This window comes from Dendronephthya gigantea, unplaced genomic scaffold, assembly GCF_004324835.1.
Source record: "Dendronephthya gigantea isolate DGI-Jeju-01 unplaced genomic scaffold, DenGig_1.0 000001F, whole genome shotgun sequence".
Taxonomy (NCBI): Eukaryota; Metazoa; Cnidaria; class Anthozoa; order Malacalcyonacea; family Nephtheidae; genus Dendronephthya; species Dendronephthya gigantea.
The window spans coordinates 5,354,876-5,373,082 of NW_021163011.1; the positions used below are offsets into that span (position 1 = coordinate 5,354,876).

The window sequence follows — 18,207 nt, forward strand, 5'->3', positions numbered from 1 at the left end:
GAGGAAAATCAGTGAGGGACCTGGGTCTTTTCATTTTTTCAGTCTGAAAACCGCAAAGCTTTCTGGGCATGTTCTCTTTGCCTAAACAATCATGGCGACTCAAATCAGTAAAAAACGGAAGGTAGATTTTATGGACGTAAAACGTTGCTTTTAACATAGATATTAATAGGTTTACGATGGAAATAGATAGATAGTTTATCGAACATAAAATTTGCTTGGTATTTAAGTCGTGATGATTAATTTTCGCCTCGGATTGAGATGGATGCAATGAAACATTTTTCTTGTCACCAGACTCTATTTCAATTCCCTTATCGCCAAATACTTATTTGATTATTTTTGGCCGCCTTGAATGGGATTTTCCTCCCTCATAAAACCCTCAGGCGTATAAGCCATGAGGTTTTTAATATCGTAAAGTGATATACAAATGTATAAACTATAGTACATCTTAATTTTTGGTCATCAGGTCATAAAAATAAGATTTAGTTTTACCCTGAGAGTGCTGTACGATTCATTCTAAGGTATTGTAGCAATCTAGCTGTAGTATTTATGAACCAAGAAGGAATCCAGAGTTCATTTCAGACTTCGTACACCACAATTAAATTTAACTATGTACACTCAATGCTGCTCTACATAAACATTGAAGACTATGTACACTGTATGCAAAGTTTTTTATGCTGTGAAATTACATAATAAATTTTATATTATTTCCCTTTGCTGAGACACTACCTCTGTAATGGTTAAAGCTAATATTTCATCTCTTGTTTTGTAGTTTGTCTCTGATGGGATCTTTAAGGCTGAACTGAACGAGTTCTTAACTCGCGAGCTTGCAGAAGATGGCTATAGTGGTGTTGAAGTACGAGTTACACCCATAAGAACCGAAATCATTATTTTAGCAACACGAACTCAAAATATATTGGGTGAAAAAGGACGTCGGATTCGCGAACTCACATCAGTGGTACAGAAACGATTCAACTTTCCTGAAGGCACTGTTGAGGTGAGTGGATTTAAAAGCAGGCACTGCAAGCTCAATATTTTTATTGAAAAATCCAACATCAATTCTGCACTATCTATAGGTAAAACGTAACTACTTATGCAACCCATTGCTAATTGTTATTACCTGTTTTGTATTTATCCTAGTTGTATGCTGAAAAGGTGGCAACTCGTGGACTGAGTGCAATTACACAAGCAGAATCTTTGAGATACAAGTTGCTTGGAGGTTTGGCTGTAAGGAGGTATGTAAATTTACACTCTAACCAGGCTGTTGTGGTATTTGAAAATTCCGATATATCGATATTGAAAATTTCGACTATATATTGCAAGTCACAAAATTATTAAAACGTAGTTTAGTCAATATACCTTCAAAACTAATCAAATATCAAAAAGTTTATTTACTGTGAATGTTTGAATTTTTTGCCAAAAGGTTTATTTAGTAAGTTATAGTATTTACAAGCAATTCATATGACTATTTAGTATTTAAAAATATTCCTAGATGAACACTAGCGGAACTGATTGAATTATTCTTAGCTGCTAAGAATTCAATATTTTCCAACAAAGCAAGGACATTTGTACCTTGCCTTGAAACAGTTGACTTTGATAGTATTTGATAACATGACTGCAGGCTGAGTCCAGGAGAGTCCATAAAAACTTATGTTTTTTCGATATCTCGGTATTTTTGATATTTTCGGTATTTGAAAAATCGAATATCAATATTTTTGAAATTTTTATATTTATTGACCAAAGGTTTAGTTTTGAGTAATTCTGTTCTGTATTTTCAGAGCATGCTATGGGGTTCTTCGATACATTATGGAGAGTGGCGCTAAGGGTTGCGAAGTTGTAGTCTCTGGCAAACTACGTGGTCAACGTGCAAAATCTATGAAATTTGTAGATGGCTTGATGATCCATAGCGGTGAACCTACAAAGACATATGTTGATACTGCTGTCAGACATGTGTACCTAAGACAAGGTAAGTGAAAATTCAACAGTTTGTCTTGTAACATTTTACTGTATAAAAGTTGTGTTAAAGGACATTCTTTTGAACTAATTTGTCAGGTGTTCTTGGTATCAAAGTGAAGATCATGCTGCCATGGGATGTGACTGGCAAAAACGGGCCAAAGAAACCACTGCCTGATCAAGTCAGCATTGTTGAGCCCAAGGAAGAAGTAAACCCAGCAACTCCGAGTTCAGAACACAAGGGCGGCAAGCCTGATCAACCTGCACCAATGGCTACATAGGTATGGTATTCTGTCAAATGCTAGACCCATTAGTGAAAACGAAAGACTACTTCATCAGTTTTTTGAGAGATTACATTATTAACACATGTATTTTCTTTTTCAGGTCTACGTTTTCATGTACCGGTGAATGCAGTGTAAAATTTATGAAAAATAAATAATAAAGAACAGAAAATTTTGTCTCTTTTGCAATTCAACTTTGCACAATCTTCGAAAATCTCTTTTTCGTCACGTTTGATGCTATTTTCCCTCAAATTATGACAAGTAATCGCCAAGCTTTAGTGGTGTCTTGACAAATTGGCGCATCCCACTAAAGAGAATAACGGCTGTGATTACTCCGGTCAAAGTGACCGCATAACGGTTGGTCCAAACTGGTTTTTGACCAGTCAGTATATCAAAGACTTTTCATAAAAAACTTTAATATACATAAAATGAAATCGAGACCAAAGCACAGTGCAACCTTTAACGTGAATCGTTAGTATTCTACCGCAGCGCTTTTGTGGATATGATCATATGGTAATCTTGTTCAAACGCAGAATTCTGGTGTTGATAATTGGGCCAAGCGAATTATGCATAAATGTGGTTGTCAAAATGACTGGCAAGCTGAGAAATCAATCGGTGAACCAAGCATTTTTGGCGGGTCATCCGTTGACCGGCCTTTATTTTTAAGTCAGGAATGTACCGGCAGTCTTGTCGTTATGATGTCCTGAATCCGCTATGCCTGGCTCATCACAGTTATATTAACTGCGTGTGGTCTCATATATCGCAAGAATTAGCAATGCCAGAGACCTGGATAATTCATGAGATGAACTGAGGGATAATCATAGTTCTTATACATAGTCATAGTGCTTTTTTCAATCGCTTAAAATCGCCCGTTTTTTGGTACTAAATACTTCTGTATGTTTTTGTTCTTTTAATAATCTTCCTTTTACCTTACTCTATACTCACTTTCTACACAAAAAAGGCATCGCGCTAAGTATTCCCATGGATAATAAAATCACTTTTAACTATCCATGGTATTCCTAAACCGAAGATCCTCTTTAATAATTGTTGGTTCCAAAGCTGAAATTTCATTGACATTGCTTTTCAACCATTTTTAGAACGGTTGAAAAAACCCGGCTTTTATACCACCGCCAAGCGGCCCCTGGGTCGGGGGTCCACGAAACAGAAGTGGCGGTCCGTTGTGCTAATGAACGTGGTTCAATTCATATCGGTTAAAAATAGTTCCCAAACAACAAATATCAAGAAACATGTCTTACAATAGCATGGAAACAGGAAAATTAGTAGATTAATTTATTAAACTTGTGATTTAACTGGCGTCCAAATGGGAAAACCTTGGGAACGAGCGTATATGAGCGTTGTACTCTATGTGTACTATGTTGTCTTGCTTGACCTTATATATCCTTTAACGTCCTGCAACATACTTTATTCAAAATGGAAGAAATAGGAATCGTTTCTCAGGTAAAAATTTAGTGATTTTCCTAAGAAACATTGTATATAATACAGTTTCTTCCTATATATGATATGTAAACGTTTCTTTACATTAGCATTATACGAGAGTCATTACTTTTCATAATGATTTAAAGGAGCGTGTTTATTAAAGTTTGAAACTTTTAACTGTTATAAGGCAAAAAGAGCACTTATACATATATTTTAAAGTGGTTTCATGAACTCAACTGAAGTTGAATTTGCTATATATAATTATTAATATATGAATACAACACCTTATCAACCCTGCCATTCAGTTTTACAAGGAAACCAATTATAAAGATCCACTACAGCTAATAAAGAGAGATACTAAGACAGCTAGACCACATTGTATATTCTATTATATCAAAAAAATTGAATGAAAGGTTCAGTCAAACAGATAGCATAAGGTACTACAAGTAAAGGCTACTACAGACTACGGCCCAATAAATAAGTGTTTACTTTCACAAAAATATTTTCACCATGCATTGCTTCTATCACTAATATTGTTGTTTAGGTAACATCTTAACATACCATCTTTATATAAAAATATCGTAAAAAGCAGACTTCCATTAAATTAAAAATAGACTTAAAATAGACTTTAAACTGAGCGTTTTGCACATACAATAGATGCTCTCCGCATAGCGATTTTGCTTATGCAAGTTCATGCCAACATTGTGAATGTGATGGGAAATACACATATTTACCCATATAATATTGTTCTGATGCTGACTGGAATTTCCTCTACAGCATATTATTAATCTAAATATAAATAGGAAGAAAATTTCAATAAGGGCAACCTTATTAGCAATGCACCAACCACAGAAATAGATGTTGATGACCTGTATGCTAAATACAAGAAACTTCAAAAACAACTGGAGTTTCTTGAAGTACAAGAAGAATATATCAAAGATGAACAGAGAAATTTGAAAAGAGAGTTGCTGCATGCACAAGAGGAAGTCAAAAGAATTCAATCTGTACCGTTGGTGATTGGACAGTTTCTTGAAGCTGTGGATCAAAATACTGGCATTGTTGGATCAACTACTGGTGGGTATTCAATATTTGGCAATTAGCATCGCATGATTAGATAGAATATCAGAAAATTATTATAAAAACATTAAAATATTTCCTGTAAAAGTGCTTTGTTTAGACACATATGTTGTGTTTCCAATTCCGTGAAAAAAAAACTTGTTTAAATAGTTTTTATATGGTCATTTATACCAAACAATTATTCATCATTTTACTGTAAAATACTCTAACCAAATGCATTGCAAAAAAAACACTTTTAAATATATGATATAAATCAGAAAACTTATATGTTACAGTTACACATTGTCTAGTAAGGCTAAAACCCCTAAAAATATAAGACTTATAATTGGAATTTCGTTAGTTGTAGAAGATATTAAGTACGTTGTACATTTGTTGGAGGGGAAAACAGCCACTCGTAGCTAAGCATATCCTAGGTACCCAAAACATATTTTGATCCACGCTGAAAATAATCAAGTATACTATATATTTAACCATATTTACAACCACAATCAGAGTGTATGCATCACAGAGTGCAGTCTAAACTGGACTCATATGGGCAAACTTCAAATGTTAATTACATTTGATATCCTCAGTCTCTGCTCGACTGCTCCATGCATTTAATTTTTGATATTGATTTGTTAGGTTCAAACTATTATGTCCGCATCTTGAGTACGATTGATCGTGAATTACTCAAACCAAGTGCCTCAGTTGCCTTACACAAGCATTCCAATGCGCTGGTTGATGTTCTACCGCCCGAATCAGACAGCAGTATTGCTATGCTTGGTGCAGATGAGAAACCAGATGTCTCTTACTCAGATATCGGTGGAATGGATGTGCAGAAACAGGAGATACGTGAAGCAGTCGAGCTACCTTTGACACATTTTGAGCTATATAAGCAGATTGGTATAGATCCCCCCAGAGGAGTTTTAATGTTCGGACCCCCCGGTTGTGGGAAAACGATGTTAGCGAAAGCAGTTGCTCACAATACAACAGCCGCGTTCATTCGTGTCGTTGGTTCAGAATTCGTGCAAAAATATCTTGGAGAAGGTCCTAGAATGGTGCGAGATGTGTTTAGGTTGGCAAAAGAGAACGCTCCCGCCATAATTTTCATTGACGAAATTGACGCCATAGCAACAAAGCGTTTCGATGCACAGACAGGAGGTATGTGAATATCTGAAACTTATGATTTAGACCAAACCTTGTTTCATTTTTGCGAAATTAATGAAATTTTATTGATAAAAGAATACTGTAAACTTTCAAACTGTATGCAGTAGAATCGCCTTTTTTTCAAACGCAGCTATTAACTAGCTCCTTTTGAATTATTTAGCGGACAGGGAAGTACAAAGAATATTACTGGAACTTCTTAATCAAATGGATGGGTTTGACCAGAACGTTAATGTCAAAGTAAGTATAACCTTTATATTTCTATCACTTTCCTGCACTAGAGACAATGCTCAAGAGAGCTATAATCAACAATTGTAATCTTAATCCAAATTTTAACCTCGACCTGGATATTAGCACTTGTCAGGTTGTTGTACATTTCTAGTTGCAGCGGTTGCTATAATATCACACTACAAGAATAGGATTACAATACGTGTTGTATGATTACCTGCTGGAGTATAATTACTATGTAGGATATTGCTAATTTGTGTTCATATCTCGTGTGTTTTTTTAGGTGATCATGGCGACAAATAGACATGATACGCTCGATCCTGCTCTACTTCGTCCTGGCAGGCTCGATCGTAAAATAGAATTTCCATTACCGGATAGACGACAAAAACGGTTGATTTTCTCCACTATAACAGGAAAAATGAACCTATCAGAAGAAGTAGATTTGGAGGATTGTATCCTTTCATTAAGAACATGGTATACTAGAACCGTTACAGTGATATACTGTTTTAATGAATATTAAGAGGGCGTTTTTTCGTTTATTTACGCTTTTCTGCTGTGAAAAAAAAACTGAAGAAACAGTATACATAGGCTTAGGCTTAGGCAATCGATCCAATGAGAACCTTTGGGTAATGGCGGGACAAACAATTGTTGCTCAGTTATATCGCAAACTTTGGGAGTGTGCGCGTGCGATAAAATTGATTTGCGTCAAAACGTTGGGAGCCAATATTAATTCAGGTAAAATCGAGGGCATGCCATATCCAGGTGGCCGTGTGTACTTGCTTGAGAGAGAGAGAGGGAGGTAAAATTATATTAGAGCGTGGTCATGCTAAGCAACGCGCCGCTTTATTGCGTGATACCATTTACATGCTGCAATTCTTTAACAACTTTATCAGATGTAGCGAGACCTGATAAAATAAGTGGAGCTGACATCAACGCCATTTGTCAAGAGGTTTGTATTTTATTCCTGCGTGCGTTGGCTGTCCTGCAGGCGAAAATAAATAGTAGTTGTATTTATAGATGAGATAAAAAATGTATGATGCAATATCTCATCTCACAATTCAATCACCTTACAGTCAATCCTAATGTGACACATCTCGTCCACATTTAACCTAATTGTTCCTTCCAGTAAGTAATAATGCGATATGTTTCAATTCAAGGCTGGTATGCAGGCTGTGCGTGAAAATCGTTATGTCATCCTTTCCAAAGACTTCGAAAAAGGATACAAGAATAATGTGAAAAAAGACGAAACTGAACATGAATTTTATAAATAAGAAGTGCAAGACACATGTATAGTGTGGATTATTTTTCACTTTAAACTCTTATGGAATATTTTAAATACAACGAGTTAGCACTTATTCATTTTATAATTTTGCTTTAGTGCCTTATTTATTTTGAGATATATACCATCCTTGTTGTTTGAACTAGTTTTTCCTTTCATTCGTTAGCAAAGGAAAATTGTCAAAAAAAGGAAAGTGTGATACAACCTATATACCTATCCAACCGATATTCTATTGACAGACATTCTATTAAAATTCATCCTTTCCAGTAATTTTAAGAAAAATGCTTCAGTGTATTTGATACCACGTTCAGCGCATTATCAAGTATCGTAATTTTTACGTAGATGGGTGAGCTTAAACAACAAAATGAGATAAATATAAAGTCAAGAATTCCGTTCCACATATACATTGCATGTGAAATTATATAGAAAATAATATTAATTACAAAATCAATTAAGTAAAATGTCGAAGCCTTGATATAAACGGAAAGATATTCACTATAGTCTATATTTCTCAATTGAAAGGGCATAATAAATTACAATTTTTTTTTTTCGCGGTAGGAGTTCAAGGTTTACAGTTTTGAAAGGACAATTTTTGAATTAGCTGCATACACATAATCCAAAATATACTGTTGCTATAAACTAGAATTGATAACAGAACGCGTGTTGTGCCAGCGTGACGCATGACATATTTTTGAAATATTTTAATTGCTTGCCATTGTTAGAAAACCGACCCGCTGCTGGCTTGCTCAATTTGATGAATGATTGGGGAAATTGGAGTGATGAGCCCTAGTAGCAAGCCTGATCTACGTTAAATTATTGGAATTAAACGAATTAAACTTGAAACTATTCATATAACATAATGATAAAATGAACAATTAGTATGTTATTATAATGAGGGCGGATGTTCGATTGTTTTTTACCCATAATTATATAAACTTTTCTTGCGGAAAAATTGACTTTATATAGTTCACGGAAACAGTGTTAAAGTGTTGTCATTTTGGAGGTTTTCTAACCAGCTTTTACAAACCCCAAGTTAACAAACCATGCATTGTCAAAACGCCAAAACGATTTTGCAGAAACTATAATGCATATATACATTCGCAAGCCTATGCATGGCCATGGCCAACAATTGCTGAATAAAAATCGCCGGTTCGTGAGTTCGATCTTTATTTTCCCCCTAAACGAGGGGAGAGACGGTATGCCGGAGATATACTGCATGCCGGTATATTTTTGGTATAAGTAGCTATATATACCAAGCCTGGGGGGTTTCATCTATACTCAGTATATTACTATAGGCTTGGAAATATATATAGCTCTTGTAAATCCAGCAGACCTGTAAGAACAAGATGGAAAGCGATGGTTAAAATATATTACTTGAATAATCAAATCATGTAATTAGCTATATGCATGCAATGCACTAGTGAAATAGATTTTTTGCTTATGTAGGTACTTAGATATTATATAAGGTTAATCCTACCAGAGTCTATTATTATTATATTCTGCCACATATAATGGCCACATGCATGCATGCAAGCATTAAAATATCAGTCTTATTTCATGGCGGGTTTAGTGAAAGAAGAACATTTGTTTCGGGTGTAATTAAAATACAACAATTTAGATTAATAAAAAGGTCAATTAAATTATTTAAATAAAAAAATATATTTTCTAAATACAAAATTGGCCTTGAAGTCAACTACAACTCAGAGTGTTTTCACTATATATTTCAGACTATTTTTATTTTACTTTGTCTTTAAAGAACATTTTGAAAATGATGAGTATAGTGTTTTTCTAATTTCTATTTTTTTCATGTACATAACGGAAACATGAGAAGGTCAATAATTAATTTAATTAAATTTTTACATTGAACACGAGTTTCAACTGATAAGGACCTAGACTCCCTATAGCTATATATCTTATATCTATTGTAATTCCACTGAAATTAAATAATTGGGCGGCTGAAACTTGCTTGTCGCTTTGCACCATCCATATTAACATCGATCGTTTTGCCAGTATAGCTATTTGAATTCAACAACATTTCGAGGTGCTGAATGACTGCATCAACCCCAAAACGAGGAAAGTGTTATTCTGTAATCGCTTTCGACGAAAAATGTTTATAGAACGCTACTTTTCGAATTTAAATTATACATCACAGTTGAGATCTGTAGTGAATTAATAGCTGTTGAGTTGTGCCATCGATCTCGCTCTGTATATAATTTATGCGAAACAACAGGTGTTTTAAAATTCTGTTCTGTTAGACCCTGACTGAGCCAATAAAGTCATATAAAATAAAGAAACGTTCTACGCCTATTTTGGTTTCGTTGTTCAACGTCTGATACATTTAAAATCCTACTGAGTTATATAATTTGTTCCTTTGTAAAATGAAGACGATTTTCATGCTTATCAATGGAGTGGAAGGGCGCATTGACAGTTGTTTTAAATGTATCTATATTGCATGCATGCGAACCAATTAACATGTTTAAAACTTATCGAATATTGTTGTCTTTCTAGAGAAGTGATTGATATAACTACAAATATATAGTTCCATGCATATCTGCATGTCTTTGTATTACAAAGAATATTATGTTTTATAATGTGCATGATTGAGTAAGTGTCATTTTGCATCGCGCTACATCATGTAATAAAAAATAGGTATTGCGAGTATTGTACTGCATGCTATATAAGACTTTTCAAAACAGACGATATATACCTGAGTTTCGGTGTTATATAACTAATATTAATGTTCATTTTTTTGCACTTTCGTCGATTTTTCAACTGGTCAGAATTACCATATAGAGAAACGTATATAGAGCAATAGAATTTTCAATGCTTATGACCAACCCACGATAACATTACAGGAATTCATGAAAATCGAGTTCCCTAACACTCACATGCATGGGAATCGAGTCATGCATGCCTGTCTTTGTAATTCTGAAACAGTGATCTTGCCACTATATATCTATAAACTAAGGGAAAATGATATAGGTCTATAATAGGGATAAATATATTTGTCACAAAATGGAACGACGTTTTCGTCCTCGCAAGTTTTCTTTCAACATTCGATCGCACGGTTTTGAAAATTTGCACTGAACTATATACAGGCTTAAGGCTCTCAGTGTAAACTCCTATAATTTAATAAAAAATAGTCCACAATGCCATGGGGTAAAAGATTCAGTAATAGCTTGTTTTGACGCAGATGCATGAAAATTAATTCCCGTGCCGTTTTCATTACCCAAAACTTAAAAATTAAAAGATCTAAATTAGTTTGACTTTACGTTACAATTGTATTCTGATGATATATACACTCAAGTTGACCTTATTCAATCTCATATAATATTCTAGTTATATGCTTTATAAAGCTATATACATGATCATTATATACAAAGTTTTACATCATGCATGATATGATATATGTACAATCTGATGAAAATGAGTTAAATTACATGCACTGGTAATAAATATATGAGTCTACTGCTGTTTTCTATATACATGATGTAACTTTTTATCCAAGAAGTTACCTTGCACGTCATACTCAAAAAATGAAAAGAAAAACGCTATATGAGATTTCTCGTGTAACTGCATGCATGCGCATGAATTTTTTTGCCCTGAACTGCAGGATAACGAATTTTACATTGATTTCGTAGATATTCTTAAATACAATGGGCTATATTAACCCTATATATGGAACAACTATATCACTAAAACGTTATACCTTTATATACGTCTTATGAAGGTTTCAGAGAAATGCACATTCGTATAGATATTCTCGGTCTATGGCTCTAGGCCAGGGAAAACCATACACTGGCCCCTGCATGCAAGTTACTGGAGAGAATTTATACTATTGCATGTAAAAATTGTTTCTCTATCTTTCTTCCTTAGTGGAAAAGTCCTCATCATCAATACTTTCTGCTTCACATTTGACAGTTATTCCTGAGCTGCAGGACATCGTGCTTGACATTCTTCTGTCTTTCTTCCATTTCACACGACGGTTTTGGAACCAAATTTTCACTTGCTTCTCAGTTAACTCCAACATGGCAGCAATCTGAATTCTTCTAAGACGAGAGAGATAACGGTTGTTGCTGAATTCTTTCTCCAGCTCTAACAACTGCAGACTCGTGTAAGCAGTTCGAATTCGTTTTGTACGCGAGTTACCTTTGCCGCATCCATCATCATCGTGACCTGCATATGAATATAAAGTAAATAGTCAGGCCGGGACCTCACAAAAAATAATGTTGTATACATATATAGTTGGAGATTGTCCATGATGTGTATATACAGGGTTCTCATCAATGAACAGAATGGCAAATGAATCAAAATATGTTGTTAGCGTTGAGTTAAATCAGTGCTTGTATTTTGTTCCTGCGCTGGGTTATTGACGCACATGCACGCATGTCCCGTCTCTCTCTTATGTCAAGGCACCAAAAGATAGTGTTATATCGATGATATATCGATGTTAACTTTGGATCAATGGAGTGTGTTAGTGTTGAGAAGGTTAATTATAGATGGAAGTATTTACAAAACCTCTGATTTCTATCAGAGGTTTGAAACAAAGACACTTATAAGAGAAAAGGGAACTCAATGTGATGATAGATCTTCGAGCTGATAGCTTTGTTTCGCGAAGATAAAACCGAGATAGGATTAATAACGTGAACATAAAACTGATTTAAAATTTGAGTAACTTTAACTCGCACTGATTATTTTTATTCGACATGCAAAAGTTTTTAGTTTCAGCTAGTGATTTTACATAGAGTTAAATATTTCGTCCACTATGTAAGCTTTAAATCATGATCTTTCTACATGCATGTGTATATTAACTCAACGAATACATTGTGTGCGATAATTTTCTGGTAAAAAATACAATTGTACTGAGTATCCAGCGTCATCTTAATTTTTACTTGCAATGTTTTTTAAACTTACCAAAATTTGAATCTAAGCGCATACCGCTTTCAACCGGGCCGAGAAAATGTTCCTGCAGTCGTGAGTAATCCTTAGGGATCATAGTTTGACGCATGGCAGAGGCTGGAATGACCTGACTTCTTACTGGCATAGCATAAGAACTTATGGTGGATGTCCCGGGAACGCATAACTGACAAAAATTGATCTTATCATGTTGAGGTGTCCAACAATAGGTACATGCCGTCAAGTTGTAAGGCGCTGGTTCTCTGACAGTGGGCGAAACTGGCGATGTTTTTCTTTGATTGCTCTGAATGAGCGAGTCAATGAGGAAGGAGCTCATCTTAGGATGACTGCGTATATAAAATGTATTAATCTCTGCTAACTGCGCGCCTTAAATTCCACTTAAACAAACGTGTGTGACATATATGCAGCATCACCCCTGCCGCTTTACACACGTGGAAAAAGTTATTACTGGTTTGTTGATCATTGTTGCAGCCGAAAAACCGTTTCATTAATAATGGACGATTTTCAAAATGCATAAGCGTCTAATTAGTGTCATATTACTATCAAACAGACTTTGTATCATTCTGTTTTATAAAATATTGGACCAACAGATGTATTCGCCCAACACAATTGTTAATGTATCGGCTTGAAAAGAGATTCTCTGATATAATTCTTCTTGAACTGCGAAAAATGTACAAAATATACGCTAGCTACTACCATTTACTCGGTTGCCTTCCAAGTCACGGAAAGAAGAGTATTTCACCTGCCATCATTTGACATTATTAGACAAAAATCGTTCCAAACTTTAATTATTGCACCAGTTGCGTTAATAACTGGCTAATCTGATTATGCAGAATGCAAAAGGCCGTTTTCTAAAGAAACCATGTCCATGACTAAAAAGTTGATTTGAATGTTGCAGGGAATGAAACTTGGCCTACAAATTTTATCTTTTTGAGACTGAGCATTTAGAGAAATTAACTGAAGTGTATATGTATAACACCGGCAATTATCGATGAAAATAATGATAAAATACTATGTGATTATCCCAAAATAGGATTATATATGACGTTTTTTGTTAGTTGACATGAAATTGAAGTCTAAAAAGTCATTCTTAATTTCTAAATTTTTAATGAAATGTCAACTGACGCGTGTTTGAACAAAACGATATATAGTTTGAATGCTTGGTTTAAAGAAAAAGAATCTAAGGACAGGTGATGAAAATGATTTACGAAGATTTTGTGCCAGTCGCCGATTTAAAGAAAATATTTTCCAAACAATCATATATTAAACTTTAAATCTAGGACAATGTTCGAGATAAAGAAATTAAAATTTATCAGTCACTTGACCTTTTGACAGTAATTTTCAAAGACAGAGGTCCTTCTTATATTTTAGCCGTATTATCTTATCCTTATTACAAAAAATCATTCATCCAATATTTTACGGTCGACGAGAACACAGGTAATGCTTCTCATAACTGCACCCCTTCTTGAGAACCATGCAGACATGCAGAATATCGCTACGGATTTACTTCCATGCATGTATACATGAATGTACTAATAATTCTTAAGTGAAACGTTGAGAGAAATATTCTGATGTTAGGATAAAGAGAGTAAGGAATGTTCCAATTATTTTGGTATTTCAATATAATATTTCAATTTAAGAATGCAAACTTCTACTCCGTGGCCGCAACTAGCTACAGTACACCTCAGACCGAAAAAACGTCCTGCTTGCATGTAAATGCATAATTTTATAGCTTGGATCACTCGCTTACATCTGTTGTGTTGGCGTTTAATCAAGCGTGAAACAAAAATGGTTTCCGTGTATGTCATATGGAGCTTGAGTATCGTGACATTTTTTGTTAATTTTATTTCACCGTGTAAACAATTTAATTTTCTTCATGTAATGTGTACATAATCTTTTATTTTACAAGCAATTTAATGAAAATATAGTTCATAACGTTGCTACAATTCTGCAAATTAAATCGACTGTGTCCGTTTTGCCGCGTCTTCATTGTCATAAACTAAGCAATATATATTTACTTCGATACATATTATTCACTGCTAAAGCAATAAATTGGATGAACAGATGCAGCGTCTTTTTTGTGTTTCTTTTTTAGTAATGAAAAGTTAGTCTCCGTTATTTATTCGTAAATACAATCATATATAACAGAAGACAAGGAAATAATGTAAAATAAGAAACACTTCTTTTTAGTTAGCTGTTCCAGAAACAATAACGACGATTATATTGCTTCACTGCCACTGGTTGTTTATGTAAGGTTTATTTTTATATGTAAAACTGTTTTTTATGTAAGGACGTTATTCATCTGCCGATGACCTGCGATGTTTTATTGACGATTCATTTTATATGATAAATAAAGTTCACGCAACGATGACTACCGCCGACAAGTGTCAACAGACATCACCGACATGAAAAACTTTAAAAAGGCCTGGATTCGAATTTGTCATATCATGTTCTGTGACGATAGGTCTCTTATAGTGCCTGTGCGCAAAAGCTTCAAAATTGTTCATAAATCCAATTTTTTGCTCTCTCAATGTCGTGTGATCATTTAATGTTGTTATGCAGCATGTAGTTCTTGCTTGACGTTACAAGAACACTGATGATGAGTGCATACGCATCAAGCATCTGAAAAAGGTTAACCGACTGTGTATAAACCTTAACAACGGGTCGGTTTACTTCCCGTCGGCGTGAATAAAGCAATGCCTTCCCTAAGCATAATATTAATTATAATTTATCAAACGGTGGAAATTTCAGTGGGCGATCCGGCAAAAGAGACTATCCCTCTACATTACAAACAGTTGACAATTTTCAGTTCAGATATTTTGTAACCGAGTGGGGCTCGGTTAGCGTGAAGAATGCCCCATGCATGAAGAGTATCTGCTACTCCATAGCCATGCAGCATAGGCTTTTTTACACCCTCTCGGAGAGTATAATTTTCCGGCGGGAATAACGGCGGTCGGAGTGTTCGAGCTGAACTGTGGTTATACGCATGATCATGCGTGATGCGGCTATTAATTGTAGGTTTAAAATATCAGTTTCAAATACCAAAGTCTAATATTATAATTATTGCGTCTCTTTTTCGAGCAGCTATTATGGAAAAAATAATTACAAAGGAAAATTTATCTCATTAACCAACATAATTAATTAAATGTAACAACTTGAGTAAAATGCCGCTTCCTAGCTAGATATTTTGAAATTCATTTAGGTTTTATTTAACGACAACGTAGTCATTTTGAATAAATTAAAATGCATCTGTTCAATATAATGTAGACTAATTATCCGTTCAAACGATTGTATCACTGGAATTAAATTTCCGCTAACCCAATAAGCAAAACATATTAGGAAATATATTATAGGATTAGCCTTCTATTAATGTATTGTGTAAGAACTCCAAAAACTCAATAACTTCGTAATTCATTTAAACAGTGAAAACAGTTTTAGCGGAAATTAAAAATATAAAAAATAAATCAAGAAACATCTGCTCGTCTGTATTTATAGGTAATTAAAAGTGTCCAAAAAGTTAAAAAAATATCCACATCTTGCATTTACAGACGTATATAGTTCACGTACTTTGCTTTCATAGAAAAAAGTATTTTAAGGGCGAACATTGCAAGAAAAGACGCCGAAGCTATATTCTCCAGTCCCTTAGGACAAGTTCCCCTCATTCACACCCAGACCCCTTCCTCAGCTCGGTCAAACGTCGGGTGATTTTCTAACCCTTTTATTCCTTACATCTCTAGCACACCATATTTTTTGAAATGCTTTTCACAGAATAGATGCACGTGGGGGCACCGAAAAAGCGGGGACAACCGCCTGGCGCCATTGTTAGTGTCCTCCCCTACTAACTTAGCTATTTTTTTAAAACTTTACGAACTGAACCTCTGAACATTTCTTAGTAAAAGATCAACGATGTTTTACACCCGTCACCGATAATGGCATTTATAGTTAAATTAAGATTTATTTCACTGGAAACTCACCATTAACAAACACGCAAAAACACTTCGTCACAACTATGATTCTCACCTAATTCAATCCGATCTTGAACTGAAAAAGGTGTCTAATTCAGTGGAAATGTGGAGATGATTCGCTATTCTAAACGCTATTCTACAATCATGTGCAAAAATTATTGAAACACGGTCATCACACCTAGTATCTACCCCCTCTCCCCCCAAAACAATGTTGTTCCTATGATACCAAGCCATTTGATTTGCCGAAAATATCACTCTCAACATTGTCAATGGGGGAAGGGGGAAATAGTCAATAATAAAACGAAATACGCGACAAAATAGTTGTCAAAATGAAAAAAATATGTCTAAAATACGTACTCTCATAATTTTTGCACACCGATCACACGGTGTTTGTTTTTCCAACATGTTACCTGCTGTGTTTTTTTGCAAGGACTATCGAGTGCATGTGAAAATGAATAAATAAACAATATTTTGAATAGGACGCCTCACGAGCACTACAATAAAATATGGCTTTAAACAGAGGCTACAAGGAATGGATATTAAAAGTGATTCTTTTCTGCGTAGTTCTATTCTCTTTAAAAACATTGATCAACTGGCCATTGTCATTGGAGTTTAGAACTCCCTTTAAAACAAGAAGTGGACGACTGTCACATTTAATTGCAGAAGATGGCACAAATGATAAAACAGTTAACACTTGGTCTGGGACAAAGACCCTGAGTGACGAGGTTAACAAGAACCAAAGTACATCGACAAGTGAAAAACCAAATAAAATAATTTCTGTGCAAAACAGTTCAAAAATTGAGGCGAAAAATATTTATGGTTTAGACTGTCCTGGTAATCCTCATAAGCAAACACTTACGTACTTGTTTAACCACTGGATCGCTTTAGACAATTATTATAACTTATCTAGCTTTTTGTGTCACGGTTCTCTTATTGGTTCGTTAAGGGATGGAGACTTAATACCTTATGATCGAGATATTGATGTCTGCATAACGTGGACAAATTATCAAAAACTACACGTGATTCGTTCAGGAAAACCTTTTAATTATCATTCCAGTGGAATATTCCTTGCAGTGCAAGAGGACTTCTCGAACAATGATGTACGTGGTAGGACTCGGGTAGATTGTAAGGGACGTATAGTACAGCGAGCACGCGATCCCTGCTCTTTCACGTTTCCAGGAGCACGTTTGATATCTCGTGAGATTTACATTGATATTTTCGTTTTTCGCGAGCACGGAAAACATTTAAGGGATCACGAATACAAAAAGAAATTTCTGAAGAAAGATATATTCCCATTACAAGATTGTATGTTTATGAACGTCCAAGCAAAATGTCCGCGCAATGAAAAACCATTGTTACTAGGCTATTACAAGTCTGACGTTCTTACAAAGCCACATTATAAATGTAAAAACAAAACCTGGGTGGCAACTAGTAAAGACGCAAAGAAACAATGGAAAATATGGTATAATAAGAGGCTAGAAAAACTTATGAACTCTCAAAAACAGTTAGTAACAACATGATTAAGAAATCAGGAGGGGAATGAGTAATTATACCATGCAAAAGCTAGAGTTTAATATGTTTACCCTTGTTCTAGGAGGTGTAAGATCGATGATATACTCATAACAAATTCATATTGTGTAACCAGTTTGATCCTTATTTATGCCTCCAAGAGTTAGAGTCAATTATTATTCCAACCTCGTACGAGTTTGAGTTTATTAACCACAACTGACTCGGCACTGACTTGTCTTGTTGTTAATATTTTATCTATATAGATCTATGGTTATCACAGACTCAACTAGAGTGGGCTGTGGCCCACGGACATCCGCCGTTCTTCGGTTAACCCGTCACTTGCAGTCTGCACCCTGCTTGACTTGAAGCGTTGAAACAGTCAAGCAGAGTACATAAATGATAAATGAGAGCAATGCTATGT

General features: G+C 34.9%; 4 protein-coding genes across 4 annotated transcripts; 3 read left to right on the top strand and 1 right to left on the bottom strand.

The window, feature by feature from the left end:
* Window positions 1–50: 50 nt before the first annotated feature.
* On the top strand, window positions 51–2,403 carry LOC114525642 (40S ribosomal protein S3). Its single transcript, XM_028547043.1, has 6 exons — window positions 51–121; window positions 770–994; window positions 1,138–1,232; window positions 1,776–1,963; window positions 2,050–2,231; window positions 2,335–2,403. The coding sequence occupies exons 1-5, from the start codon at window positions 92–94 to the stop codon at window positions 2,229–2,231; spliced, it is 720 nt and encodes a 239-aa protein (XP_028402844.1). The 5' UTR covers window positions 51–91; the 3' UTR covers window positions 2,335–2,403.
* Window positions 2,404–3,636: 1,233 nt separating this feature from the next.
* Window positions 3,637–7,483, top strand: LOC114528295 (26S proteasome regulatory subunit 6B). The gene is made up of 7 exons (XM_028549935.1): window positions 3,637–3,689; window positions 4,472–4,742; window positions 5,367–5,885; window positions 6,052–6,128; window positions 6,400–6,568; window positions 7,010–7,065; window positions 7,274–7,483. Exons 1-7 carry the CDS (start codon window positions 3,663–3,665, stop codon window positions 7,385–7,387), a joined length of 1,233 nt encoding a protein of 410 aa, XP_028405736.1. The 5' UTR covers window positions 3,637–3,662; the 3' UTR covers window positions 7,388–7,483.
* Window positions 7,484–10,843: 3,360 nt separating this feature from the next.
* LOC114528570 (homeobox protein Hox-C6-like) lies at window positions 10,844–12,662 on the bottom strand. Its single transcript, XM_028550238.1, has 2 exons — window positions 12,310–12,662; window positions 10,844–11,571 (listed from the first exon to the last, which is right to left on the bottom strand). The coding sequence occupies exons 1-2, from the start codon at window positions 12,626–12,628 to the stop codon at window positions 11,255–11,257; spliced, it is 636 nt and encodes a 211-aa protein (XP_028406039.1). The 5' UTR covers window positions 12,629–12,662; the 3' UTR covers window positions 10,844–11,254.
* Window positions 12,663–16,783: 4,121 nt separating this feature from the next.
* LOC114530991 lies at window positions 16,784–17,948 on the top strand. Its single transcript, XM_028552622.1, has one exon. It carries the CDS (start codon window positions 16,784–16,786, stop codon window positions 17,795–17,797), a length of 1,014 nt encoding a protein of 337 aa, XP_028408423.1. The 3' UTR covers window positions 17,798–17,948.
* The last annotated feature ends 259 nt before the right edge of the window (window positions 17,949–18,207 follow it).